Here is a 27,975-nt window from a genome sequence, read left to right as displayed (position 1 = left end):
AGTAAACATCCGCCATGAAACGAAACTGAATTTGAAATCTTTTTCTCCAACCTAATTTAACAGCTCCAGGTTCAGAACTCACAGGTAGTCAGAAGAGTCCTGAGTGAAGATCTACACATCATGAAGAGGAACACGCCACCGACAGTCAGGTGGGGTTTGATCCAAGTTAAAGTAGTTCTTTATGACAGAATCCTGTCTTCATTCGGTTAACTGCTTCACAGCCTTTCAGCTTTATTTTGGTTTTGTAAATTTAAAGGCGGAATTAATAATTGTATTTGGACCATATTTGAACGAGACAACACCTGGACCCAATACATACATGATTATAACATGATTAATTAATCAGTCACACCATAACGTCAGCCTGTCCACAAAATTAATTTCCTGCATTGTATGTTTTTGTTTCTTTGTGTGTTTTTCACTGACTTAGACTTTCTAATTGTTTTGTGTCTCTTTTCATGAGATGTTACAGGTGTTAGCTGGACATAAACTTGGAGTTACTGTTACTGAACAAACTTTACTCACCTTGGTGAAGACACAGTAGTACCTTGACATACTAGCTGCTCGACATATACATTTTTTAAGATACAAGCCATCGCTCTGTCCATACTTTTGCTCGATGTACGAGCGAAAAACCGACTTACGAGTCATGCTTCGGGAGAACGCTGCTAGCTGGTGGATGGATACGACATCAGTGAGACCGGATCTCATTATTTACCATGTGTTTGCGGATGGATACTGCATCAGTGAGACCGGATCTTGTTCTTGTTGGTGGAGTACAGAAGAAGCTTGTGTGTTCTCGTGATCTTTGCAGTTCTTTTCATTCTCTATCATTGTTTTGTAACTTATATATAATTACACACAGGTGAAGTCTGCATGTCAGTTGGTTGATAGAAATATGCTGTTGTGTCACAATTTATGGGGTTTGGGGCTTTCTAACAAGGCCGGAATGGATCAAGTTATTTTTGTTATTTATAACAGGGAAAAGTCGTTTGACTTCTGAGCTCAGTCAGGGAAGGGATTAAACTCGTACTTCAAGGTACAACTGTATGTAGCTTCGGTGATGTGAGAGTAACAACACATCAGTAGTCCACTTTATCTTCACATCTCAAAAAATGGATTTTCCAATATTTTGTCTTACAGGCAAGAACTGCAGGAGGCCTTTGGCCGATACACCGCTGATACGTTCTCCTACATCGACACAGTGAGTGGATTCTGTTTCAACATCCCCAAATGGATGCTTCAGAGGGAGTCAGAGTTGTTCACTATGATGGACATTAAGGACAGGGCTGACGCCATCGACCTAGACATTGGCCATGTCACAAATTCAGAGAACAAAGGTGAAGCTTTTAGGCAGTACGTAAAGAGCAAGTTCACGGGGTTCACTGCAGACAACAGACTGGCTGAGCTGGAGAAGGAACTAGCTGCAGTGCTGAAGGGTACTCTGGCAGGCCTGGAGAAGCTCGACTACTTCCTGGATGCGGTGGAGAAGCTGGCGGTCACTTCGCTCCATGTGTTCATGGAGGACAATCGGGAGCTACATCTACCCAAAGGGTTCAGCCTGGAGCGTGTTCAGGTCATCATCGCTGCTGCCCGGATGACCTGCCCTCTGCTCCTGGAGTTCAAGAGAGATGCAAAGGTCTTCTTCCTGCCCAGACTCCAGAACGTAGAGGTGTTGGCCTATCAGCTGGACAGCTACATACAGACCACCCAGAAAATCTGTGTGTGTTTGATGACGAGGTAAAGTGTAACATAGAATACAGCTACTCCTCAACCTACGAACACAATTGGTTCCGAGCGGTTGTTCGTAAGTTGAATTGTTTGTTAAGTCATTATTTATTCGATGTCATTGCTACTCTAAATATGAATGTATTATTTCCTGACTTACTAAAAACAATGTCCATATCTTGAGGACTACCTGTACACATTTTATGCACATTTGTAAAGACCAGTTTTATTAAGGAAATTTAACCATGTGTTGCAGCTTTTTCAGTGACAATTCCCTGAAGTTGAAATTGAAAACTGTGGTGGACTTTGATGAAGATATTTCTGATGATGACGTTCAAACAATGCTTCATCACATTAATCAGCTTGAAGATATCAGGTGAGCAGTATGCTTTATGGGCCCATGGGGGATTTTCAAAAGTGGCATTAAACACTTTTTTACATGTTGAAATTTCTTTTTCACACATCAATATTTGCAGTTCCTGATATGTTTGACATATCAAATGTTCAAACAAATCATTTTGGATGTTTCCTTAAATTGCAAAATATTCATTGCTATTTCTTCCATCTTAATTATTCTTTGCCTGTCAATTATTTGGTCTTCACCAGGTCAAACCAGAACTTCAAGATGGTGTTCTTGTTCCAGGACATGTCCTGTGAGAGCTTCATGAAGGAGTTCAGCGACCGTCGGCTCAGGATGCGGGAGTTTCTAACATCCCTGGAGGACAGTGCTGTTCAGCTAGACAGGATGAAGAAGGGGGCAAAGATCTCCAGTGTAGCCGGCAGCTCAGTGGGGGTCGTTGGAGGTGTGCTTTCCATTGTCGGTTTGGCACTAATTCCTGTAACGGCAGGAGTATCTCTAAGTCTGACACTTGCCGGGTTGGGATTGGGAGTAACCAGTGGAGCTAACAGTATCATCACCACTGCCACTGAGATGGGAGTAAACAGTACACAGACAAAGAAAGCAAGAGAAGCGTTCCAGAGCTTCATGGAGGATGTGAAGATTCTTCAGGATTGTCTGGAAGATGTCATCAACAGGGGAATGAGCAATGTAAATGTTGCTGTGGAAGTAGGCAAGTTGCTTGTTAAAGCCGGTGCGCTGGCGAAAAGCATTGATGCAATTGTTGATGCTGCCTCCACTGTTAAGCTGTTAAAAAGTGATGAGCTGATTACAAGCGCTGGAAGAGTGGCTGTGCAGGAAGGTAAAGGCTTTTCCAGGGTGGCTTCAGATATCCCAGATATTGGACAGGCAGCAGTCAAAGGGCCTCTGGCTCTCTCCAAGTCAGCCAGGGCAGGTCTCATAGTGGTTAATGCCCTGTTCATAGGCGTAGATGTCTTCTTTATCTGTAAAGACAGCATCAGTCTGCATCAAGACAAGAAGCCTGAAGCCTCCCAGTTCATTAGAGCCAGGGCTGAACTTTGGAGCTCAGAGATGGATTCATGGAAGAAGATTCACGACTCCCTACATGAAGGTCTGCCGTTGTCACAGAACAACCAAGCTACCCTGGACAAGCCATTTTATACAGAGATGGAGATGAAGAAGAAAAGGGAAGCCAAGAGAGAAATGGAATCTGATAAAGTGGATGAAAAACCAGGAGAAAACCAGTTCTGCGTAATACAGTGAGCAGAGGTTCCCCTGGGATCATAACGGAATGGAACCATGCTTGAAAGTTTATCTCCACTAAGGTTAACTTTCTCTGCAGGTTTTAGGATCTTATGTAGTAAATCCTACTGTGTTTTCACAGGGAGTTTAACACTATGACACTGAAGCAACTTAGCCTGAAATGAACTTTAAACATCACCTGAACAAAAGGGTATTTTCTTAAATTGACTTTTCTTGTGTTCCAGGTACAGCCTATAGTCTGCTTCCTTTTCATGATATGAAGGATATTTGCACATATGCACTTGCTAATAAATGTAACCTGTGGTGGGTAATGGTTTGGTATGGTTTTATGACTTCTAATATAATAGTGTCATATCTTGTTAATTGAGTCTGGCCATAATTTATTGATTTTCCTTTTTATTCATTAATTGTAAGTTTTGTATGTTTAGCTGCCCAGAAAAGAGGAATGTAAAGTGAATGAAATGTTGACAAGAAGCGAATTAATGATCAAAATGAATGCAATAACTTTAAAATAAATGAACTAATGAAAGTGGATGAAATGGTGATGATCAATGATTTTGGAAATGAATCAAATGGGGACTAATGAAACGAATGAATGAATGCTGAAATTTAATTTAAAGATATGATTTTTTTAAATAAATATAATGAGCAAAGTCTTCATTTTATATGAAAACTTCAATGTCAACACAATAAAGTCAACACAATAATAACAGGTCTTGTTATTATGAAGACAGAAGTGAAGTTCATCAGTTCAGGAAATATTTCTGGAGCTTTACAGCCCAGTTCTGGCAATTTCCTACAAAATCGAAGATGAGTGTTTGTTTGAAATAAAAAATAAAAAGGATGAAAAAAAAATGTTTTAAAGCAGTTCTCCAGAATCCCCAACAACAACCATTTAAAAAGATTTTACTGACACACTAATGCCACGCCTTCACTGTCGCTAATGCCACGCCTTCTCTAAAAGAAGATTTACAACATTATGAATTCCTTGGGGTTTTTTTCCACTCAATATACAGTATTTTTACACACACAAAGGGCCTGTAGACATGCAATGTTAAGGAGAGAGATAGTACAGTGATGGGTAGACACGTGGCAGCGCCCTAAGAGCAGCTTGTGGGGTGTAGTGCAAGCGTTGGAGACACATTCATCATTCACATTCACAGTTCCGATCACCAACCGAAGGTTGTGAAGCAATTAGTACACATAAACCATCTTATTGGGGGCGGCGGTGGCTCAGCCATAGAGCGGGTGGCCTATGATCAGAGATTGGCAGTTCGATTCCTGCTCTGGCCAGCCATCTTCAGAGAGTGAGCTGACAGTGGGAGGTGTCTGAATACAGGTGCCTTCTGAATACATAAGGAAGTGAAACAACATGCGTGGCTTTGAAAGAGGGCGGAGACAGAAGAAAATTCCAAGCTCATTAAGTTAAACCTGCCCCCGACCAGGTTAGTTCCAGAGAGTCTGTTACTACGACAGTTACCAGTTAACAAACTCAGAGTTTTCTCTAAACCTGCTTCGTGAAACGGAGCAAAGCACCATCTGAAGGATTTTTTGTTCATTCTCCAGGAATACTGTCAATACAGTCATAAGGAGACAGCAAAGGCAGGTGAGAGCATTGGGAAAAACACAACTATTAACACACACATAGCCTACACACATCAGACACACAACATCATAATTATGATTCTAATGGCTGAAGAAGAAGCAATGTTGTAATCAATTCCTGATTATTTGTGAGCTTGTAGGTGGATCTTAGAAGCAAAGGATGCAACCCATGCTACTGTTCACTGAGACCAGAAGCAAATCAGGGTGTTTCTCTCTCTGTTCAGTCACTCATGAATCAAGCTGAAATTGTTGTTGAATGACTTATTTCATCACAACACACACACTTCTTGCCTGTTGACAACCCAACGGTAGCTGGAAATCCGCCAGCCCCACGTGATCCACATGGTCTAACAGGTTCTGGATGGTGAACCTTTTGATTGACTGATTGTCTGATTTGGCACATGCATGGCTTGACACAATTTTGGTTTGCTTGTATTTTCAAAGGTAAACATTTTCTACACATAGACAAATGCCACAGGGTTTGGCCTCAAACCCAATTCTGTTTGTTAGGTGTGACTGAGAACAGGTCACATTGGCAACGGGCACAACTGTTCATTATGTGAGTGTCGTTAGTGTGTTCCACCACAAAATAAGGTTGTGAGAACCTATAACTGTCTCTAGTCTGTTACATTCGTGGAACAATCAGTAGGGTATTTCGGCCATATTGACAGAGCAGAGGTGTGCCACTTAGGTCTGGACCCCACCCAAACCATCTTCAGTGAACAAACCACATAGTCCAGTGATGACTGAAAGCAAACAAAGTTATTCTTCACAATGTCTAAAACAGACAGAGCTGTAACGATGTATGATTCTATAAAATTACTACAGCATCAACTTTGCTCTAAAATCAGAGCATGCCAGTCAGAAATTAAAAAAGTCTTCATGTGCAAAAACATTTTAAAGTCAACCCCAGTCCTCAACAACCCAACACCAGGAAAAACTGCCTTTCTTCTTTTGTCTTGTCTGTTTATGGGTCAGAAATAACATGGAGGAGATCAGCAAAAGTCTCTTCAGGTATAAAAACTGCACCTTCTACCTTGGACAAACAACTCCAGAGTACATTGATTCACTTCAGAGCTTCGAAATACGAGACAGTGACATATTCCTGGTCACTTATCCAAAATCAGGTCAGTGAGACTCATCACCAGACCAGCATTTATTTTCCTTGGCTGGGAAACGGATGTGTTTATTGATCTGATATCTGGATCCAGGAACCATATGGACTCAGCAGATCATCATCTCCATCTGTGAGTTAAGTGGAGGTCTGAATGAATATCCAAACAATCGTGAGCAGATGCCGTGGTTGGAGTACCTGGTTGGTCAAGAGCCTTATTCTCTCCGACCCTCTCCACGACTCTTCTCCTCTCATCTGATTCCAGATCTTATGCCTCCAGGACTAAAGAAGAAGGCAAAGGTTGGTGTCTGATGACAAATCCAACATCACATTAGAAAGCAGAGAGCAGAACTTCACATAATGACACAACATGCATGTTCATCATGTTTCTATGGCCTGTTGTTGTTCTGTCAGATTGTCTACGTGATGAGGAATCCAAAGGACAACATTGTCTCTTTTCATCAATTCAGTCATGTCTACACCTTCCAGGAGATTCCCAAGAGCTTTGATGACTTTTTTGAGGACTATCTGAAGGGAAAAAGTGAGAAACCTCAGCGCCTGAAGACTAACACCTAAGATATTCAATTTAACTTATAATGAAGAATTGGCTGAAAATTGGGAAAAAAATGTCGATTTTATTCTGTTATTTAAAAACATTTTATTCAAAGAACGCTGCAACAATACGAATGAAGGAGCTTCATCTGACTCCTCATCATCAGCTGACACATGGCGAATGTTTCAGATATGGGTGAACTGTTCCTTTACAAAATATGGTTCTATTTTACAGTGTTAGCATCTTCCTGGTTTGACCACATCAGAGAATGGAAATCAAAGAGCAACCAGTACGACATCCTCTTCCTGACATACGAGGACATGATCATGGTGACAAGACTTCACTGTTATTCAGCATCTTCAAATCTTTACTATCATTTGACTCATTGCCTCTATTGTTTCACTCTTAGGATCTTACGACAGCGGTAACTAAGATCTGCACTTTCTTGGGTAAAAATCTGAGTGAAGCAGACATTGAGAAAGTTGTGGAGAAATCTACATTCAAGAACATGAAGCAGGATCAAAAAGCAAACTACAAGTTTCTACCAGATTCGTGGTTGAAGGGAGACTTCATGCGTAAAGGTGACATAAGAGAACCGAAGAAACAGTGCAATGATAACTGGAGTATTTTTAATTTAATTTCCTTTTCATTACAGGTCAGATCGGTGACTGGAAGAACTACTTGACTGTAGCTCAGAGCGAAAGAGTCGATCGACTCCTTCAAGAGAAACTCGGTGATTTGCCTCTGAAGTTCATCTGGGAATAAATGCTAACATATTCATATTCATGCAGTAGCTCTTCTTACGCGAAATGAATTAATTAAATATGTATTATAATAATTTATGACAAGTTTGGCTGTATGTACTGTATGTGGAAACACTGATTTAATTTTTTTTTAAAAAGGTGAAACCGCAGCAAAACAATGTAATTAAAATGACTTAATACAACTCCAAAGATATCAGGTAATGCTATGAAAATTAATTGTTGTGACTTTTTCAGCGTTGCCTTGAAGCAAAAAGCGTTTGTGTGAAATCCAGTATTTATTTTTCTTATCCAGACCAGATCAACAACAATGTCATATATACACACACATGATGGAACTAAAATGACACTTCAAGGTATTGAATTAGTATAATTACTCTTATTTTGTCATGGAAGAAATTAGAGACCGTTCTGCTTCAAAGTTGCATCCAGTTTAAACCACCACAGACACACAGACACACCAAAAAGCACCATAGCCACAAGACATACACACAGACACTGATTCATGATCTCCACCTGTGAGGGACGGAGCTAGTTTCGATAAAACTATAACAGTCCTTTGTTCTGAGTTCCTCACAGAAGTCTTAAAGTCCCTGTCAGGAGAAAACAGCGCTCAAAAGCTTCTGGAAATCAAAATCACAACAGAGGTCAATAAAAAACAACAAACATCATCTCACAGGTTCATGGACTGAGCAAATCCATGTCCCTTAGTAGTTTGAGACTTTTTCCTGAACCAATCTAGGAAGCTCCACAGCAGTTCTCTGGGGTCGAGGGGTTACAGTGAAGGGGATGAGATTCTAACCTCCATCCATTCATCCTCTCTATGATCTTTGACAACTTTTCTCACATTCACGACACTCTTTCTCCTCGAACTACCTATACCATTTGTCTGACTCACAATGTTTCACGATTGTCTCCGCTCCTCCTGCACTCTTCTCAAATTTTCTGTATGCTGGTCTCTCCTCTAAAAGCAGAATTGCTGCCACCTACAGGCAATTAGCGCCTCAATACACAAGTGAAGATATCGAAAGAGTTTCCCTGACTCCACTTGCTGAAAAACATAACTGAAGTCTTTCAGTGGCAGGGTAAAATGTGATGGACATACAGTATATTTGTTTAAAAACCTTCTGAAATCACCAAGTACGAGTTTTTTATTCATTGTGGGTTTTTCAAAATGGCTGAAAAATCACTGAAAAACATTTTATCAAATGGCCAAAGCTGTTTAAATCAATCCACTGGACTTTAAGAAAGTTTCTTGAAAACGTTTCGCCTCTCATCCAAGAGGCTTCTTCAGTTCTTAAAGTCCAGTGGATTGATAACCATGGATAACCATGACTGGATAACTGAGAACCTACACAGATGTTTTATCAAATGGTTTTGCATATTCAAGATGCTGGTACAAAGATAAAAAATCAGATTACAAGATCTGATCTCAACCATTTCACTTCAACAATGAAGAACACAACCGGCTCAATCAAGACTGAAACGATCTCTACATGACTTCTTTCAGAAAAGTACAGTAAGATCTTTATCCCATGGTACTTTCAGTAATATTTTTAACAGTACCCTCCGCTGAAAACTCAACAATGGAATGATGCAGACACAACTATCTTCACAAGGCAGACTTGATTTGAAAATCCTCTAAAAATATATTCCACCTGGCATAAATAAAACTGTACATTTGTGATATAACACAAGACACCACATACAATGTTAACAAAAAATATTATATTAGGATGTGGTTTTTCTGTTAGTTTTGTTTTTGAAAGTCAGCAAATCAATAACATTGATGATCAAACTAACAGCAGTATATCCCCATTGATACACACAAAAGACCAGACTGTACAGTATAATACAGTTTTGTTACACGTTAAGTTTAATTTTCTGCTTTTTTAATCGTGTTTATCCATTTACAAATCAAAAAAAAAAGTCAGACATGATGCCTTACTGGTTTTCATAGTTTGTCTCTATAGGACCTATCAATAAAGATACTGATAACATAAAGTTTACTATAAACAGTTGGCAGCATGTCAGAAACTATTCTAGAGGAAGATTCCAACCCCCACTGTCATGTGAAAAGCAAAGTCCAGATTTTTTAGATAACACCCCAAAGCCTTTGCGCCTTCCCTGAGCCTTCTCCAATTGTTCAAGCAGAAGGCAGCGCTACCATGGAACGAATCAGTAAATACCTGGGCAGATATAAAGGCTTTATTTTTCCGATAGGATTCACATCAGCAGAAGTCATTGACTCACTCCAGAGCTTTGAAATCAAAAGCAGTGACGTATTCCTCATCTCTTACCCAAAGTCAGGTCAGTGAGACGAACTCTTCTCCTGCAAACACAACATTTGTGAGGCTGGCATCAGTCTCTGACCATATAATTTAATGGATCAGTTAATGTCCACAAACAGGAACTGTATGGACTCAGCAGATTATCATCTCCATCTACGAGCCTGACGGTGGTCTGAGTCAATATTCAACCAACATGGAGAAAATGCCGTGGCTTGAGTACATCGATAATCGAGAAAACTTCCCTCTACGATTATCTCCACGGCTCTTTGCCTGTCATCTCCCCCCAAAACTCATGCCTCCAGGACTGGAGGATAAAAAACCAAAGGTCAGTATTTTATGAAAAGCATCAAATAAGTATTGCTCACACCTATCCAAAAGGATTTGTTTTGAAAGTTCAAGCCATCAGGATATCGTTTCCATTCCAAACTAACACAATCGCAAGAAGAATGAAGTTGTGACCCTATTCAGACAGTGTCTGAGTAGGGTAATCTAGTACATGGTATTATGGGGTCCCGCAGGCTAAGAAGGACATTCCTGAAGTCTCTCTTTCCAGCAACAATGTCCAGGTACTTCTGAGGGACCAAGGTAAGATATATTGTAGGTCCAGGTAAGATACACTGGAAATTAAAATTCAAGAATTATTTATAAACTATTTATTTTTTCTGTAAAGAATTTAATCAATGCTCAGCGGGTCTCTCACACTGCTCTGGTGGGATTCTGGTGAAGTCTTCTTCCACAGTTCGGTGACTGTTGTGGGCTTCTTGGCCAGCACTTTGTTGCCAAGGATTTTCCACAGGTTCTGTATTGGGTTTGTATCATGGTCCGTGGTCGGATTTATATGGTCTGTGCCTTATGTCTAAAAATGTGTTTTATTTGACCCGCCAGACAAATCGTAAACTGAGCATGCACTTTCTTTACTCATGGATGTAGCCTTGATTGTCAACTGGAAAGTAAACAATCAAGGCTGCAGCTCTAAATTCTGCTGTCCCTTCCTGTTGGGGGTTTGGATCATTTCCATTGAAGTCAACCTTAAATCCTGGAATCCTCTCACATGCAGACTTTTGATTAAGGTCTTCTGGCCTTGCTCTACCAAACTGCTTTGGGAGACCACCGCGCCAGCCAGGCCAGAAAGGCCTGCATGTGATAGAGTTTTAAAATGGTGTATACTTGGTTTCCAGGCCACATCCTTCTCTTGTTAATAGATTTTTTTCTGGTATTAATGTATTAAACTTTGGTAAAATTTCTGTTGTTTCCATGTCAGATTGTCTACGTTATGAGGAATCCAAAGGATGTCATCGTTTCTTACTACCACTTTTCACAAATCTTCAGTATACTTGATACTCCTGAGAGTTTTGATCAATTCTTTGAGGATTTCTTGAAGGGAGAAGGTGAGAAACGTCAGAGCTCACCTTCGTCAGATGTACTGATCTATATATCAACGTCTTCCGTGCTCCTATATGCAAATAAAATATTTCATCAAATAAACTGCTAATAACTTAAAAATATACACTGATCATAATCATTGGACAAATATTGGAAATAATTCATAAATTCATGGTTTTAAAAAAATATTTAAGTTGCGTGAAATGACTAAACAGTTTTTGAAAACATTATTCCGTCTTGCAGTGGGAGTATCGTCCTGGTTTGACCATATAAGAGAATGGAAATCAAAGGCAGGCCAGTACGACATCCTCTATCTGACCTATGAGGACATGATTGTGGTAAGATTATCAATCCAAATAATTTGAAAAATAATTTAATGAAAATGATTCATAAACTACATCACTGTTTGACTACTTTATTCTTTAAAGCATTGTTTTGTCTTGTAGGACCTGAAGGCAGCAGTTATTAAGATCTGCACCTTCTTGGGTAAAAACCTGAGTGAAGCAGATGTTGAGAAAGTTGTAGAAAAATCTACATTCAAGAACATGAAGGAGAATCCAAAAGCAAACTACAAGTTTATGTCAAAGGTGAAAGGAGACTTTCTCCGCAAAGGTAATGTAACATAATTAATATCTATGTTAGCACGTAAACAAACATCAGAAGTATTTCATTTATTTTTTCATTACAGGTCAGATCGGTGACTGGAAGAACTACTTAACTGTAGCTCAGAGTGAAAGAGTTGATCGACTCCTTCAGGAAAGACTCGGTGATTTGTCTCTGAACTTCATCTGGGAATGAACCACCCTGCCCTGACAGTCACGACCACCGTATCATTCTACATGCACTTATTACTTTACAACGTAGACACTAACTGTTAGTGCACAAAACAAAATCTCCCTAAAAATGCTTGAATAAACTCAGCTGTCCAATCTGTTGTCTTCAGTGAATGTCACAAGAAATAAATCACATCTTTACATATCATGAAGATTTATAGAGCCATGACATACAGCGGTCATTATGGACAAAGGGTATTAAGAATAAAATCCCCTGATTTTTTCCTCTTATCACCCAATGAAGTTGAGACAGAGTCAACAAAAGACTGGTAAACTTGTTTCTGAGAACACTATTTCACAGATAAAGAGTTTAATTGGATACCAAGTAAAATTGGGTCTGAATGAGGCAAAAATAATGTAGTACATTAAGTATAGTGAGGATTTTTAAGATTTCACCATTCCCAATCAATAATACCACCAAAACAGAAGAATCTGAAAGTGGAGCCATCTCTCAGTTGAAGGGTAAGCACCAAAAGCAGCAATGACTGACAGCAACCATGTTCCCTCATTGAAAATTGCATCATAACCAACATGTTTAGTTAATTTAGTTTAGACTACCAGTGGTAGCACAAGTCCTTCAACCAGGGTAAATGTTGGTGGAGATGTTTTTGTAGTATACCTGCTTAAGTCATGTCAGGGAAATTCTTTCTGGCTCAATGAGAGTTGCTAATTCTTAGAAGAATAACTAGAATAAGAATTTATGACACCCAGTTGTTCCACCACCTGCTTCCTGGAAAGTTTATCAATCGTGAACATCTTCTGGAATGTCCTATTTGGGTCAGTAACCTGCCCTCCAACCTTGTTTTAGGTTGGCTGGCTCCCAGTAAAGCCAGCCAACCTAAAACACGTCCCCTTGATTCTTTTTTGCTCCACTGTTGGAATAACCCTTCACGTCAGGCTGTCATAAATACCGTGACCATTTCCCACAGACACACTGTCTTCCAGAAGTTAAAAAAAAAAGGGATTATCAAATGATTTTGCATATTTAAGGTGCTGGTACAAGACATAAAATGAGATTACAGGATCTAATCTTAAAAATTTCACTTAAACAATGAAGGACACAACTGGCTCAATCAAGATTGAAGTCTACATGAAGTAGACAATATTTTATATTTTAATCCTATTGGTTTCTTCAGTGATATTATTAAAAGTACCTTCCATTGAATACTGTACTCAATTTCATTTCCACACTGTCATAATGCAGAACTCTAGACACCTCTAGAAACATTTCAGCCTGGCATAACCTGTTTCATTGCTCTGACAGAGTCTCCTGGAACACACCTCTCTTCACAATCCAGACTTTGTTTGAAAATCCCCCAAAATAATAGTAATAATAATAATAATAATATTTTTTTTTAATAATGCACTTTACATTACGAAAATCTCAAAGTGCTACAAAGACAAAGAAAGCATAACACCTATGGTGAAGCAAACTAATAAAACAACACAACCCAACAATAAGGCATATATAAAAGGCAAAGGAATGGCCTTTTTAAAAAGGTGAGTCTTTAGGCTACGTTTCAAAGAATCCACAGTCTGTGGGGCTCTCAGATGGTCAGGGAGAGCATTCCACAGACTGGGAGCAGCCGAGCAGAAGACTCGATCACCCATGCTGTGCAACTTGGTTCTGGGGACCCTGAGAAGGTTGGCTGTGCTGGAGCGGAGGGTGCGTGAGGTGGTCTGGGGGACGAGGAGTTCCTTTAGGTGGGCTAGAGCGTTACCATGTACGCACTGGTGGGTGAGGAGGGAAATCTTATATTTGATCCTGAGTTCCACAGGGAGCCAGTGCAGTGATTCCAGGATGGGGGTGATGTGGTCATATTTCCGCACCCTCATCAGGATCCTAGCAGCGCTGTTCTGTATGTATTGGAGCTTGTGAATGCTCTTGCTAGGGATCCCGATGAGGAGCACATTACAATAATCCAGCCTGGAGGAGACAAAGGTGTGTACCAGTTTTTCAGCATCGGACAGAGAGAGTGTGGGGCGGAGATTGGCAATGTTCCTAAGGTGGTAGAAGGAGGTCTTACACAGATGCTTGATGTGGGTGTCAAATGTCAAGTGGGGTCCATTCTCACGCCCAGGTTGGTGACTGCTGTGGAGAGTGGAATGAGCCGACCAGCAAGGGTGATAGAGGTTATGGGGGGATGATCGTACTTGGTATGGAGTACCAACAACTATGGCTTCGGTTTTGGAGCTGTTGAGTTGAAGGAAGTTGTGATTCATCAACGCCTTAGTCTCCTCCAGACAGGCTGACAGTGCAGATGGTGATGGAGATTGTATAAATAAAACTCTAGGTATGTGACCTAACACAAGACATCACACACACTGTTAACAAAAATATTATGGCCTTTATACAGTATGTTAAGTAATTTTTCTTTTACTTTTACTTTTGAAAGCCAGCAAATCAATGACAATGATAATCAAAACATCAGCATTGTTCTCAAGCTTTCTCTTATTGGCAGGACTCCCAGTCGGCCTATGCAGGAAGGTTCCACCCCCACTATCATGTGTGCAAATCAGAATTCACATTCCAGCTATTTAATCCTTGTGAGTTGAGTTTGTCCTTCTATTTCTGTCTTATTTTCCGTAGCCAGAGGTAACATGGAGAAGATCAGTAATTATCTTGGCAGGTATAAAAACTATACTTTTCCAATGGGATTCACATCGGCAGAGATCATTGATTCCCTTCAGAGATTTGAAATTCGAGATAGTGACCTATTTCTTGTCACTTATCCAAAATCAGGTCAGTGAAACAAACTTCTCTTTGCTGCATTTATCTTCATCCCATGATGAAATTTATTGTAATTGCCCATTTATTGTAATTGCCAGTGTTTGTGTGTTTGTCCGTCCGTCCGTCCACCAAATACCTTCACAACCGTTGCAGATAGAAAGAAAAAGCACATTACTCGGGCGGAAAAGGGGATGCAAATGAGATGATGACCTTGACCTTGAGAAAACTATGTCAAGGTTCAACTGTTGTACATTTTTTGGCACATATTTCAGGAACTGGATAAGATAAATGATGAAGCAAAAGGCATTATATTCAGGGAGGCAAGGGGAGGAAAATTAGATCACACCCTGACCTTGAAAAACTAGGTCTAGGTCAAATTTTCACTTTTATATCTTTTTAGGTACACATAGGTCAGAGTAAAATTTTGAATTCAGGGGTGTTGCGAGATGTTGCAGTCTTTGACCACCTTATTTCATTTAGTTTTATTCTGTCGGTGCAGATTAACCGATCAGGTCCAACATCTCTGCACACAGGAAGTATATGGGCTCAGCAGATCATCATCTCCATCTACCAGTTAGATGGAGGTCTGAATGAATATACAAACAACTTGGAGCACATGCCGTGGTTGGAGTATCTGGAAGGACAAGACTCATACCCAAACAGACCCTCTCCACGATTGTTCTCATGTCATTTTATACCAGATCTTATGCCTCCTCAGGTGAAGGACAAGAAGGCAAAGGTATTTCATTCAACAATATGTTTACTTATAATGTACCGACAAATGATAATACTATTGGCAAAAGGACTAACAGTTTTCATTGCATGTAGCACTCAAGATCCTCCCATGCAAGAAGTTTTCAGTGCGAGAGAGATACCAAAGAAATGCGAATGTGGCATAAAGCAGAGAAATGCACTCATTTAATTGTGATGATTGTTCTATACTCTGTTTTCCTGTCAGATCATCTATGTGATGAGGAATCCAAAGGACAATATAGTCTCTTATTATCACTTCAGTAAAATCTGCAGCGCAATGGAGACGCCAACGAGCTTTGAGGACTTTCTTGAGGATTATCTACAAGGAAACGGTGAGAAACCTCAGAGTCTGGAGGATGACACAAAAGTTTTCAAAATATTGCTTGACCTTCACAACAAAACAGTGTTGCAGCATTTTCCTTAACAAACGAAGGAAATTGTGTTAATGTAAATGTAAACAGAATTCCTCACTAGCCGTTATGTCATCCATCCCTCAAGCAGTGCAGGAATCTTACAATTACAAAAAAAGCAATCGTTTCAGCACAAATCTTCACTAAAGCCTCTAAACCAACAGTGTTACCCTAGCTGAGGTGGGTGGAGGGGCTCCAACACAGACATGTACTGAGAAATAGACTTCATGAGTGCGTAAACAAGCCTCTGCATGACTTCACCCTGCTTCAAATACTTTTGAGGACTAGATCAGTGACAGGAAGATGCATTCAACAACAAGTCCACGCACATGAGATGACTTTGAGGCTACAGGCAAGACAATGGGTTCAACAAGATGTCAAGGACTTTTAGAATCAGTGGAGGATTCCTTCTTATTTGTTTCTATTGGTTGTGATGAATGAAGAGACATTTTCCTTGTTGTTGATTTTGTGTATTATATAATGCCATGACTCTCATTTGCTAAAAAGAAAAAAAAAATATTTCGTTTTACAGAAAAGCACAAAAAATACTTTTGATTGATGCGAGAGGGGAAAGATGATTTAAATATCAGTTTTGGGTGAATAGTTTTTGAAGAACTATATTATTCCATCCGCGGTGCACTGGCGTCGTGCCCAGAGTGTCCCCACCTCAAACCCTATGTCAGCTGGGATAGGCTCCAGCTCCCCGTGACCCGCTACGGCAGATACAGCGGTGGTACATGACAATGAATGAATGAATGAATATTATTCCATCAAACAGTGGGATCAGGATCCTGGTTTGACCACATCAGAGAGTGGCACACAAAGAGAGACCAGTACAACATTTTGTACCTGAACTACGAGGACATGATTATGGTAAGAGTATTTTATATCATTTTAGTGGTTTGAGAATGAAATACTAAGAAACAGTCACCAATTATTTATGTTTTAGCTCATTCTCTTTACAGCCTCCATTTCTCTTTTAGGACCTGAAGACAGAGGTCACTAAGATCTGCAGCTTCTTAGGTAAAAACCTGAGTGAAGCAGATGTTGAGAAAGTCGTAGAGAAATCGACATTTAAGAACATGAAGGAGGATCCAAAAGCAAACTATCAGTTTCTGCCAGAGACTGTGGTAAAGGGGATCTTCATGCGCAAAGGTAAGATATCTAACATCTGTCCCAAAACGTGTGAACAGATATCAGGTGTAGTGTTATTTCTTCACAGGTCAGATCGGTGACTGGAAAAACTACTTTACTGCGGCCCAGAGCAAAACAGTTGATCGACTCCTTCTAGAGAGACTCGGTGATTTGTCTCTGAAGTTCATCTGGGAGTAAACCAAAGAAGCCACACCCACCACGAGATGCTAAGTAGCTTATTAATTTACAGTATATACAGTATAATATTTGTGTAGACCTGCTTTAGACTGCTGTAAAACTGTCATTGTGCTTAACAGACACATTCACACGAAGACACATTCAACAGAAACTAATAAACTTTGTTGTCCCATCTTTTGGCTTCATTTACTGACAAACAGGAAATTAATTCTTGATTGGGTGCCTTGAATGTCCTTAATTGTTTATATTGTTTTAATTTGTATCATTTATGATTTAAAATAAAATCTATATCCGTGTATAATTTCGTTTTACAATCAAGAGAAAATCTGAGGAATAACAGTTTAACAACAAAGTTTCTCACCAACTACATATAGAAAAATATCTCAGAGCAACGATGTGAATGAAAACCAGCGATAAACTATTTCAGTTTAACTCCAGCTGGCACCATTTCAGATATAAACCTAATAAGGAAACATGTGACCAGTCACTGTCAAAAGCAAATGTGTAAATCAAAGTCCACATTCCTGTTATACCGCTGAACGGTGGCGTTTCCTCTCTTCGCTCATTTCTCTACCATGGAAAAAATCAATGACTATCTCTTCAAATATAAAAACTACACCTTTGCCAGTGGATTCACATCTCCAGAGGTCCTCGACTCACTGCAGAGCTTTGAAATTCGAGAAAGTGATGTATTCCTTGTCACTTATCCAAAGTCAGGTCAGTGAAAGAACTTCTTCTGTATCATGTTACTCGTGTGTACTGTGATGAACTGACTGGTACCACATCTATTGATTGGGCACATCTCTAAATGTCTGAAAACACACCGCAGGAACTATATGGACTCAGCAGATCATCATCTCCATTTTTGAGCTAGCTGGAGATGTGTTTGAATACTCAAACAACCACAAGAAGATGCCGTGGCTGGAGCACTGGGAGGAAAGAGAAGATTACGTGGAGACGTGGAGACCTTCTCCCCGTCTCTTCACTAGTCATCTCAGACCAGCTTTCATGCCTCCAGGAGTGAAAGAGAGGAAGGCAAAGGTTGGTATGGACTGGAATTTTGATCAAGTCGGGAAAAAAAAAGATAAACCAGACAGTCCTCTGAAAGCGAGCAAAACTTTTACAGACCACCACACGACAGCCGAGAGTGACCCCAAAAGTAATTAATTCTTCTTTGGAAAAGGTTGTCTCCTCCACAAACATTCAAATTAAAGTTTAAAATCTCTTAACAACCTTTGAGTTACCATGTGTACAAAGAGCAAATTAAAAAAAAAAAAAAGGGATTTAATAACGTCTGCCAGATGGTTAACTCATGGGCTGCCAGCCATTCTCAGAGCAGCCCACGGAATTTTGTGTTCTATGACTGTAAATACCAAAACCACCAGAAGAGTAAAATCTTCTTCCATCAGGAAAAAAAGTCCTATGTTTTTTTATTCTTTAGTGATCAACAGTAGAACATAGGCTGATTTTCCAATTACACCAGTGTCTTTGGAAGTCTTTAGCCATCATTGGCAATCAACGGTTGGAAATACTGTACATCAGCATTCTTTAGTGAGATTCTCATTAATGGACACATTTTTTCCTTTCAGTTTGAAGCCTTGTTTCAGAAGAGCAATCTTGTGTTCATGACTGTCAAATTTTGTCAACACCTTAGGTGGTCTCCTACCTCCAGATGGCAGTGGATAACATGTCTCAATCTGGTCCGAATCTATAGTTATCTGCCGATCCCTCAGTTGAGAAATCACAAGTTGCTCCATAGTCTCGGTGTCAGCGCTGTGCTCAGTTCCCTCTCCACTTCCCCTGGCCACAGCATTTGCATAATTCCAGTTTGATTTTGATGCCAGTGATGATTCATATGAATGCTTTGTTCCAAATCATTCATTCTTAGTTGCCCCTACTCCAAGACAACAATGCGCTGGCCTTTCTCTTCCATATCTTTCTGCATTTTCTTCATTTCATTCCTCATTTCTTCTATGGCGCCTAGCACTGGTTTTAACTTTTCTCCAAAGTCACCTTTGAGGTCACTCCTTAACTTTTCCATAGAACAGAAGATCCAGTCCAGATGATCCTTCATATTTTTGCTTCCATACTCATCCGCTTTTGCTTTTCCTCTTCTCATTTTAATATTGCAGAGAGTCAGTGAGAGTTTGAGTATGAGAAAGTGACAAAAGGTACATAAGAAAAACTTTTAAAAAAACTTTACAAAAAATCAATCAAATTAAATTCACAATGACGTCAAGCGAATTCATATTCATTGGGGAAGACTTGATTAGATTGTAAATTACTACTCTTTTCTTGAAAGTAAATCTTCTGTCACAGCAGGACAATTCAAAACATTGTGAAAGATCTTCAATGATATTATACTTTTTGGTGTGGTGGTAATTTCAGTCCAAACATTCATATATAGGGAGAATGAAATCCCTCAGGACTTAGAGAGAACTGGTTTGGATGGTTTGGATATGTCCAAAACAGAGATGGTGAGCATATTGGTCTTTCCTGTTTGAGGACTTTGTAATGTTCACAGTACAACATGTCATGGTTTCACTATGGGCTGATTGTGTCTCTGTCAGATCATCTATGTGATGAGGAATCCAAAAGACAACATCGTCTCTGCTTACCACTTCGGTCAAATCTGCAGCAAACTGGAGACCCAGAGCTTTGAGCATTATTTGGAGGATTATCTGAAGGGCAATGGTGAGAGTCTTGACAAAGCATTTTAAATAACACCCACATAATTATTTTTGTAATAAACTGTCCAACAGGAGGAGTTATCCTGTTACAGTTACTGTAACTCATGGGATGAATCTGAATCCAGGACGCACAGTGTCTGGTCAGAGAATACTAATAGATTATAACAAATATAAAAGGTGATAACATATTCACCACATCACAACCACGAGCCCTGATCCAACAATGTACCGACTCCACTAGACCTCTGAAGGTGCGCTGCAGAGTGGTAGCTCCACAGGATGGACTTGTTTGTCCAGCGCGCCCCAGGACTGGGTTGTTGGATTGAGATCAGGGAAACCTGGAGGCCAAGTCAAAACCTCAGACTAGTTCTTCCATTCCTCAAACCACTCCTGAACCGTTATGATTCCATTTCACAGTGGGGGCATCTTGCTGGTTTGACCACATCAGACAGTGGCATTCAGTGAGAGACCAGTACAACATCCTCTACCTGACATATGAGGACATGATTGGGGTAGGAAGACTTCACTTTTGTGCAATAGTATCTTAAGCCTATATGTCAATATATCGTGCAACAGGCCAGTAATTATCAGTAAAATTATACCTCAAACAAAGAATAATAAATTACGGATCAGTATTTAGATGTTCAGAAATAAACATCTAAATCATGATCATAAACATGATTTCTCAAACAAAGAAAAATAACTTTTTATTTACATTTTAGGACCTGAGGACAGCGGTAACTAAGATCTGCACCTTCTTGGGTAAAAACCTGAGTGAAGCAGACGTTGACATAGTCGTAGAGAAATCTACATTCAAGAACATGAAGGAGGATCCAAAAGCAAACTATAACAATTCACTTCAAGTTGGTGTGAAGGGAGACTTCATGAGAAGAGGTACACTGTCCACCTACTTTGCCTCCGGTGACTCACACTGGTGTGTTCAGTGTCATGTGATCAGATATCAGGTGAAATTTTTTTCCCATTACAGGTCAGATCGGTGACTGGAAGAACTATTTTACTGTAGCTCAGAGTGAAAGAGTTGATCAACTCCTTCAGGAGAGACTTGGTGATTTGTCTCTGAAGTTCATCTGGGAATAAACCAAAGAAGCCACACCCACCATAAGATGCTAAATAGCTGAATATTTTAGAGCATATACAGTATAATATTTGTGTAGACCTGCTTTAGACTGCTGTAAAACTGTCGCTGCGCTTAAGAAACATGAAGACACATTCAATGGAAACTAATAAACTTGTTATCCCATCATTTCGGCTTCATTTACTGACAACAGGAAATTAATCGTGGATTGGGTGCCTTTAATGTCCTAAAATGTTTTTTGTTATTATCTCATTATCATCATTTATGATTTAAAATAAAAATCTACATCCTTGTATGATTTAGTTTTAAATCCAACAGAAAATCTGAGGGCCAACTACCTATAGATAAATATCTCTAGGGAAGGAGCGTGAATGAAAACCAGCAATAAACTACTTCAGTTTAACTCCGCGTTTTTCCAGCTGGCACCATTTCAGATAAAAATCTAAAGAGGAAACATGTGACCAGCCAAAGTCCATATTCCTGTTATACTGCTGAATGGTGAGGTGTTTCCACTCTTCTCTCATTTCTCTACCATGGAAAAAATCAATGACTATCTCTTCAAATATAAAAACTACACCTTTGCCAGTGGATTCACATCTCCAGAGGTCCTCGACTCACTGCAGAGCTTTGAAATTAGAGAAAGTGATGTATTCCTTGTCACTTATCCAAAGTCAGGTCAGTGAAAGAACTTCTTCTGTATCAACGTTACTCACATTCACTGTGATGAACCGACTGGTATCAGACTTATTGATTGGGCATGTCTCTAAATGTCTCATGTAAACCCACAGGAACTATATGGACTCAGCAGATCATCATCTCCATTTTTGAGTTTGCTGGAGATGTGTTTGAATACTCAAACAACCATGAGAAGATGCCGTGGCTGGAGCACTGGGAAAAGAGAGATGATTACTCAGTAAGACCTTCTCCACGTCTCTTCACTAGTCATCTCAGACCAGCTTTCATGCCTCCTGGAGTGAAGGAGAGGAAGGCAAAGGTTGGTATGGACTGGAATTTTGATCAAGTCAAGAAAAAACAAGCGTAAACCAAACAGTCCTCTGAAAGTGAGCAAAAACTTTACAGGCCACAACACAACAGCTAAGAGCAACCCCAAAAGATAGCTAGAACCAAAGCAGTCACAGACTGCAACATTCCGCGACACCCATAATTTGAAATTTTACCCTGACTTACTTGCATAGGTCAAAGATCAAAGCTAGTGCTCTGTCCTACTTTCTTTTGACCTATGTTCTTACTCACACAGGCCTTCTCCCTCGTCTTTCTATCTCATCCAGTTTCTGAGTGTACAAAAGTTGAAATTTGACCTTAACGTAGTTTTCTCAAGGTCAAGGTCATCATCTCATTTTCATTCCCTTTTCTGCCCCAGTAATGTGCTGTTTGTTTCATCTTTCTATCTGCATTGGTTGAGAAGATATTTGGTGGACTATCCAACGAACGAACGGACGGATGGACGGACGAACGAACGAACGAACACACGAACACTGACAATTTCAATACATCACTGCTTTGAAGTGGAATGTAATCAATTATTCCTTGGAACAGGTTTGTTTTCTTCCCAAACATTCAAATTGAAGGTCAAAGTCTCTTAATACCTTTATCATGTGTACAAAGAGCAAAAAAAAAAAGTGATTCAATAACCTCTACAATGTTTGTAATGTTCACAGTACAACATGTCATGGTTTCACTGTGGGCTGATTGTTTCTCTGTCAGATTATTTATGTGCTGAGGAATCCAAAAGACAACGTCGTCTCTTATTACTACTTCAGTCAAATCTGCAGCAAAATGGAGACGCCAGAGAGTTTTGAGCATTATTTGGAGGATTATCTGGACGGCAATGGTGAGAGTCTAGACAAAGAATTGTAAATAACACCCACACACTCAATGATATCTGTAATAAACTGTCAAACAGGAGGAGTTATCCTGTTACAGAGTTACTGAAATTCACGGGATGAATCTCAATGCTGGAGCCACAGTGTCTGGTCAGAGAATATTAATACATTATAACAAGTATATAATAAAAGGTGAAAACATACATACCAGCACATTATGACCATTTGCCTAATAGGAGTAAGTCCTCCTTTCGCTGCCTAAACAGCCCTGATCCAACAATGTACCAACTCCTCTAGACCTCTGAAAATGCGCTGCAGAGTTGTAGCTTCACGGGACGAACTTGTTTGTCAAGCACGCCCCAGGGCTGGGTGGTTGGATTGAGATCAGGGAAACCTGGAGGCCAAGTCAAAACCTCAGACTAGTTCTTCCATTCCTCAAACCACTCCTGAACCGTTATGATTCCATTTCACAGTGAGCGTATCTTCCTGGTTTGACCACATCAGACAGTGGCATTCAGTGAGAGACCAGTACAACATCCTCTACCTGACCTACGAGGACATGATTGTGGTAGGAAGACTTCACTTTTGTGAAATAGTATGTTAAGGCCATAAATAAATATATCACGCAACAGGCCAACAACTATCAGAAAAAATAATTTCTCGAAGAAAGAATAAAAAGTATTTAAATGTTTGTTTACATTTTAGGACCTGAAGTCAGCAGTAACTAAGATCTGCAACTTCTTGGGTAAAAACCTGAGTGAAGCAGACATTGAGAAAGTCGTACAGAAATCTACATTCAAGAACATGAAGGAGGATCCGAAAGCAAACTATAAGCATTCCCTACAAATTGGTGTGAAGGGACACTTCATGAGAAGTGGTACACTGTCCACCTAGTGAATTGCCTCCAGTGAATCACACGGGTGTGTGAATGTGAATGTGTGTTTTGTGAAAATATGTCAACGAATCATACACCATTCAAACATGTTAAATATCATGTGATCAGATATCAGGCGTAATTTTTTTAACCTTTACAGGTCAGATCGGTGACTGGAAGAACTACTTTACTTTAGCTCAGAGCGAAAGAGTTGACCGACTCCTTCAAGAGAGACTCGGTGACTTGTCCCTGAAGTTCATCTGGGAATAAAGGAAGAAGCCACACCCACCACAACATCACAAGTTCTTTAACAATTTACAATATGAACACTGATGATTGATGTAACTGATTTAAGAAGTTAATATGAATAAAATGTTGTCCAACCTGTCATCGTCATTTAGTGCCCAAATGCCCAAAAGAATTACAGGAACTACGGTTTTTCACATGATTCGAACCCTGTGGCTTCAACAATGATGCGGCTGATCTATATGTAATTAAGGGCTAATGGCCTCTAGGGGGTGCTCTAGCAGGAAGTAAAAGAGTGAGACGGACAGGTGGAAGAGATAATGCCGCGAGGAAGACGCTACTGTAGTTTGATCGTGTTTTAACGAGACATTTTGCACAACTTTTACACCGTTGAAGATGGAAAACCCCCAGAGAATGGTGTAGCTTTTTAAAGGCAATGGATCTGGCTGTCTAAGTTGGAAACAGAGCTGCTGCACATAGGATCGGCACAAATGAATCAATGGGGAGATGTTGAAGATGTCAGCGTTGTTTTACTGCTGTGTTTCAAGCACTGTTCAGAAAAAAGCAGTAATTAAAAATCATTCTGTGTCAATATCTCATGTTACAACACCTCAACGCCTGCGGTTTACAGACAGGTGCTTTGTATATATGTACAAAGTTTTTTCCTTTTGAAATTTAGTTGGTGCAGCTTGTATTTAGGTGCGATCAATAATCCAGAATTTACAATAAAAGTTTTTCAGAAAATGCTAATGCAGACATGGGTTGGAAAGCCCAATGGTTGCTTGTCATTATTAAGATTGCTTCGATGCATCTGTCGATCAAAACATCCATATTTAATCATGGCTACATTTCTTTCTTTTCACTTACCTGGATTCCCTCGGAGGTTAATAAACTGACCTGATTCTGATTGTAACTTCATAGGGACTATTAACAGGGGGGGTGTTCACTGTGATTTTCAACATGTTGACACTCAAGTATTTTGGAAGGTGAAATCGCTGAAGTCTGCTCCAAGATTCCTGTGTACCCAGTTCGCAGCATGACAGATACTCACCTGTGAAGAAAGACTCCACCCCCGACAATCATATACATATCAAAGTCCAAATTCGAGCTATTTAATCTGTGAGGTTTATCTTCGGTTCTATTCCTCTCTTTTTCTTAGCCAGAAACATCATGGAAAAGGTGAATAAATATCTCGGCAGGTATAAAAACTATATTTTTCCAACAGCCTTCACATCTGCAGAAGCCATGAATCACTGCAGAGCTTTGACATCAGAGACAGTGACCTGTTCCTCATTACTTACCCAAAGTCAGGTCAGTGACACAAGCTCCTCTGTAAAGCATTACTCATTTTCGTCTGACGCTTCTGCTTACATCACACACAGGAACTATTTGGACTCAACAGATCATCATCTCCATCTGTGAGTTAGACGGAGGTCTGAATGAATACCCAAACAACTTACTTACAATGCCATGGCTGGAGCAGGAGGAGGGTCGAGAAGACTACCCTCTACGACCTTCTCCACGGTTCTTCTCCACTCATCTCACTCCAGATCTTATGCCTCTGGGACTGTGGAACAAGAACGCAAAGGTCAGGGTTTTGTAGAAAATATATTTTGGAGCAAACAGACAGCCGTTGACAACTCTGATTGCGCAATAGTACCCCAGAAGGCAGCGTTCTAGAATTGCCCTATTTAAACTGAATAGCACCAGCTTGATTGTACTGATCTTTTTATGCTTCCAATCAAGCCAAGCAGTTGGAAAAATGTCACATGCCATGTTAAAGGTCACTGACTGGTTGAGACCTGGCAATAAATTGTGTAGATCAGTGGTTCAAAAAAGATTTTCTGTTTTTATTTAAATTATATAAATTACCCAAAACACAATCTAAATTGCAAAACTGACTCAAAAAACTCAATAAATTGCAAAATTGACTCATAAAGGAACATTTCTGACCAGTTTTGCTGTTGTCTTCTGATCAACTTATGATCTTGAAAAGGTAAGCCAGCAAGCTTCTGTGTGAAAGGCTTTACATTCAAATTACAGCTAAATGTGTATTTATACTGTATATTTTATTCTGTAGCAGGCAGAAATCAGTACAGATATCAGTACAATGCCTGGAACATCATTGACTTTTTAAATTGCGTACAAACACTATTATTTCAAACTATGTGCTTATTTGTTCCAATGTCAGATTATCTACGTGATGAGGAATCCAAAGGACAACATCGTCTCTTATTACAACTTTTATAAAATCTGTTATGAAGCGGAAATGCCCGAGAGCTTTGACGGCTTTCTTGAGGACTATTTGAAAGGAAACGGTGAGAAACGTCAGAGTCCCCAGGATGACGACCAATACTAAATAAATCCATGCTGATAAATGAATCAAAGTTATAAAGTTCATCTTAAGTTAATCATTATCTACTCGCCATGAAGTGTCAGTTCTTTAATCCAGAGCTTGTTTTGTCCATGTTGAAGGAGACATTTGAAGGCATTTTATTTTCCTGTTGCTGAAGCAAATTATTGTTTTGCATTGAAAATCACTAAATGTTTCCTGTACATAGACTACTTTTAGGTGTAATGAAGGCGGTAGACATTGAATTAATTCTCAGATTTGGGTGAAATGCTTTGGAACATTATTCTATCACAGTGGTATCAAGCTCCTGGTTTGACCACATCCGACAGTGGCATTCGATGAGAGACCAGTACAACATCCTCTACATGACCTACGAGGACATGATAGTGGTAGGACTATTTAGATTTTTTAATAAAACTGTGAAGACTCATGAATTATTCATATATTAAAAGTCCTTATTGAGACCCTTCTCTTGAAGGACCTGAAAACAGCGGTGACTAAGATCTGCAGCTTCTTGGGTAAAAACCTGAGTGAAGCAGACGTTGAGAAGGTTGTAGAGAAATCTACATTCAAGAACATGAAAGAGAATCCAAAAGCAAACTACCAATTCCTAACAGAGAAGTGGCTAAGGGGAGACTTCATGCGTAAAGGTAACGCAGCGGAACAGTAGAACCTGCGCAGAACCGTGTGAGCAGATGAGGTGGAATTTTTATTTCTTGATTGCAGGTCAGATCGGTGACTGGAAGAACTACTTCACTGTAGCTCAGAGTGAAAGACTTGATCGACTCTTTCAGGAGAGACTTGGTGATTTGCCTCTGAAGTTCATCTGGGAATGAATGAAGAGGCCACGCCCACCATGAGATGCTACCTGGAGTCATTCATTTAGTGTAAAACATACACAGTACCTGTTGTTGAAACAGAACCGCTGCTATAAAAGGCTTTCTGAACAATGATTGTGTGGTTATTTTTACCACAAAGAAATGAACCAATGACAAAACACACACAAACAAAGCTATACTAAATAAATAACTAGTAATGTCCTTGAGTTATATCTTAATTATATAATTATAGTTAATTATATAGTTAATTATATGTTATTATATAGTTAATTATATGTTATTATATAATGAACACTACAAGTTCTTGTAGCTGTGGGATTCAAACCAGACCTGGAGACGAAGTATTCTCTTCTTCCTCCTTCCACCACTTTACAGTTGTTTTCACAGTTTTTGGTTTCCATATAAAGTCCGTTCAGCAACCTGAGGACAGCTCCAGCTACAGCCTCCCAGATACTCCGGAGATCTTTACTAATCTTTACGATACGTTCTCACCCAATTAAAAAAAAAAAAGCAAATAAATGAAGTTGTTTGTATAACATACAAGCTCAAAGGAATGTCAAAACAATTTGCCACTAGTGCAAGAAATTCTTCACATCAGGGTATCAGTGAGACCTTAAAGTTGTTCATAGCTGTATCTCAGGGCACTGCTCTAAACACAGACACTACCAGGTTTGCGTTTCTGGTCTATTAGTGACGTCTACCAACAACCCCAGGAAGCAACTGTGTTCATAATGAGATAGATTAGCTTTGAGCGCATCTGTACGTCTTCCTGCAATGATAAAGTGTTAATGAACAAGTGTTTTCATAATGGATTGCATAAGGACATCAAATGAACCCATGACTGGAACAACACCATACACAGAGAGTATAAAGTCCACATCCCAGCTGTAAAGTTTTGTTCTTTACTTCTCCCATTAG

General features: G+C 39.7%; 6 protein-coding genes and 1 pseudogene across 7 annotated transcripts; all 7 read left to right on the top strand.

Moving 5' to 3' along the window:
- The first annotated feature begins 8 nt into the window (after window positions 1-8).
- apol (apolipoprotein L) lies at window positions 9-3,875 on the top strand. Its single transcript, XM_068337098.1, has 4 exons — window positions 9-149; window positions 1,144-1,740; window positions 1,985-2,104; window positions 2,335-3,875. The coding sequence occupies exons 1-4, from the start codon at window positions 121-123 to the stop codon at window positions 3,347-3,349; spliced, it is 1,761 nt and encodes a 586-aa protein (XP_068193199.1). The 5' UTR covers window positions 9-120; the 3' UTR covers window positions 3,350-3,875.
- A 938-nt stretch (window positions 3,876-4,813) lies between these two features.
- On the top strand, window positions 4,814-7,479 carry LOC137610044 (amine sulfotransferase-like). Its single transcript, XM_068337465.1, has 7 exons — window positions 4,814-4,955; window positions 5,933-6,081; window positions 6,166-6,368; window positions 6,483-6,609; window positions 6,856-6,950; window positions 7,031-7,202; window positions 7,277-7,479. Exons 2-7 carry the CDS (start codon window positions 5,940-5,942, stop codon window positions 7,384-7,386), a joined length of 849 nt encoding a protein of 282 aa, XP_068193566.1. The 5' UTR covers window positions 4,814-4,955; window positions 5,933-5,939; the 3' UTR covers window positions 7,387-7,479.
- Window positions 7,480-9,550: 2,071 nt separating this feature from the next.
- On the top strand, window positions 9,551-11,854 carry LOC137609449 (amine sulfotransferase-like). The gene is made up of 6 exons (XM_068336468.1): window positions 9,551-9,692; window positions 9,793-9,998; window positions 10,935-11,061; window positions 11,300-11,394; window positions 11,503-11,668; window positions 11,745-11,854. Exons 1-6 carry the CDS (start codon window positions 9,551-9,553, stop codon window positions 11,852-11,854), a joined length of 846 nt encoding a protein of 281 aa, XP_068192569.1.
- Window positions 11,855-14,444: 2,590 nt separating this feature from the next.
- On the top strand, window positions 14,445-17,289 carry LOC137609443 (amine sulfotransferase-like). The gene is made up of 6 exons (XM_068336464.1): window positions 14,445-14,632; window positions 15,154-15,359; window positions 15,579-15,705; window positions 16,562-16,656; window positions 16,767-16,938; window positions 17,006-17,289. Exons 1-6 carry the CDS (start codon window positions 14,491-14,493, stop codon window positions 17,113-17,115), a joined length of 852 nt encoding a protein of 283 aa, XP_068192565.1. The 5' UTR covers window positions 14,445-14,490; the 3' UTR covers window positions 17,116-17,289.
- Window positions 17,290-17,439: 150 nt separating this feature from the next.
- LOC137609442 (amine sulfotransferase-like) lies at window positions 17,440-21,044 on the top strand. The gene is made up of 6 exons (XM_068336463.1): window positions 17,440-17,832; window positions 17,945-18,156; window positions 19,686-19,809; window positions 20,223-20,317; window positions 20,528-20,699; window positions 20,794-21,044. Exons 1-6 carry the CDS (start codon window positions 17,691-17,693, stop codon window positions 20,901-20,903), a joined length of 855 nt encoding a protein of 284 aa, XP_068192564.1. The 5' UTR covers window positions 17,440-17,690; the 3' UTR covers window positions 20,904-21,044.
- A 182-nt stretch (window positions 21,045-21,226) lies between these two features.
- On the top strand, window positions 21,227-23,978 carry LOC137609444 (amine sulfotransferase-like). 2 transcript variants are annotated; one of them, XM_068336465.1, is made up of 6 exons: window positions 21,227-21,576; window positions 21,690-21,895; window positions 22,627-22,753; window positions 23,219-23,313; window positions 23,451-23,622; window positions 23,780-23,978. In XM_068336465.1, exons 1-6 carry the CDS (start codon window positions 21,435-21,437, stop codon window positions 23,887-23,889), a joined length of 852 nt encoding a protein of 283 aa, XP_068192566.1. In that variant the 5' UTR covers window positions 21,227-21,434; the 3' UTR covers window positions 23,890-23,978. The 2 variants fall into 2 exon arrangements, with proteins under 2 accessions (XP_068192566.1, XP_068192567.1); XM_068336466.1 differs by having other exon boundaries at window positions 23,451-23,665; window positions 23,780-23,908.
- A 1,057-nt stretch (window positions 23,979-25,035) lies between these two features.
- Window positions 25,036-27,086, top strand: LOC137609446 (amine sulfotransferase-like; annotated as a pseudogene).
- Window positions 27,087-27,975: the final 889 nt, after the last annotated feature.

This window comes from Antennarius striatus, chromosome 16, assembly GCF_040054535.1.
Source record: "Antennarius striatus isolate MH-2024 chromosome 16, ASM4005453v1, whole genome shotgun sequence".
Classification (NCBI taxonomy): Eukaryota; Metazoa; Chordata; class Actinopteri; order Lophiiformes; family Antennariidae; genus Antennarius; species Antennarius striatus.
Note: the sequence above shows the minus strand (reverse complement) of the source record. Positions and strands in the feature narration are given on the sequence as shown.

Coding starts and splice junctions, on each gene's coding strand:
- apol (XM_068337098.1), top strand. CDS start 121: ATGAAGAGGAACACGCCACCGACAGTCAG. Junction 150..1,143: donor AACACGCCACCGACAGTCAG/GTGGGGTTTGAT, acceptor TTTGTCTTACAG/GCAAGAACTGCAGGAGGCCT. Junction 2,105..2,334: donor AATCAGCTTGAAGATATCAG/GTGAGCAGTATG, acceptor GGTCTTCACCAG/GTCAAACCAGAACTTCAAGA.
- LOC137609449 (XM_068336468.1), top strand. CDS start 9,551: ATGGAACGAATCAGTAAATACCTGGGCAGATATAAAGGCTTTATTTTT. Junction 9,693..9,792: donor CATCTCTTACCCAAAGTCAG/GTCAGTGAGACG, acceptor GTCCACAAACAG/GAACTGTATGGACTCAGCAG. Junction 11,395..11,502: donor CCTATGAGGACATGATTGTG/GTAAGATTATCA, acceptor TTTGTCTTGTAG/GACCTGAAGGCAGCAGTTAT.
- LOC137609443 (XM_068336464.1), top strand. CDS start 14,491: ATGGAGAAGATCAGTAATTATCTTGGCAGGTATAAAAACTATACTTTT. Junction 15,360..15,578: donor TGAAGGACAAGAAGGCAAAG/GTATTTCATTCA, acceptor TTTTCCTGTCAG/ATCATCTATGTGATGAGGAA. Junction 16,939..17,005: donor GGGGATCTTCATGCGCAAAG/GTAAGATATCTA, acceptor ATTTCTTCACAG/GTCAGATCGGTGACTGGAAA.
- LOC137610044 (XM_068337465.1), top strand. CDS start 5,940: ATGGAGGAGATCAGCAAAAGTCTCTTCAGGTATAAAAACTGCACCTTC. Junction 6,369..6,482: donor GACTAAAGAAGAAGGCAAAG/GTTGGTGTCTGA, acceptor TTGTTCTGTCAG/ATTGTCTACGTGATGAGGAA. Junction 6,951..7,030: donor CATACGAGGACATGATCATG/GTGACAAGACTT, acceptor TTTCACTCTTAG/GATCTTACGACAGCGGTAAC.
- LOC137609442 (XM_068336463.1), top strand. CDS start 17,691: ATGGAAAAAATCAATGACTATCTCTTCAAATATAAAAACTACACCTTT. Junction 17,833..17,944: donor TGTCACTTATCCAAAGTCAG/GTCAGTGAAAGA, acceptor AACACACCGCAG/GAACTATATGGACTCAGCAG. Junction 20,318..20,527: donor CATATGAGGACATGATTGGG/GTAGGAAGACTT, acceptor TTTACATTTTAG/GACCTGAGGACAGCGGTAAC.
- LOC137609444 (XM_068336465.1), top strand. CDS start 21,435: ATGGAAAAAATCAATGACTATCTCTTCAAATATAAAAACTACACCTTT. Junction 21,577..21,689: donor TGTCACTTATCCAAAGTCAG/GTCAGTGAAAGA, acceptor GTAAACCCACAG/GAACTATATGGACTCAGCAG. Junction 22,754..23,218: donor GGATTATCTGGACGGCAATG/GTGAGAGTCTAG, acceptor TCCATTTCACAG/TGAGCGTATCTTCCTGGTTT.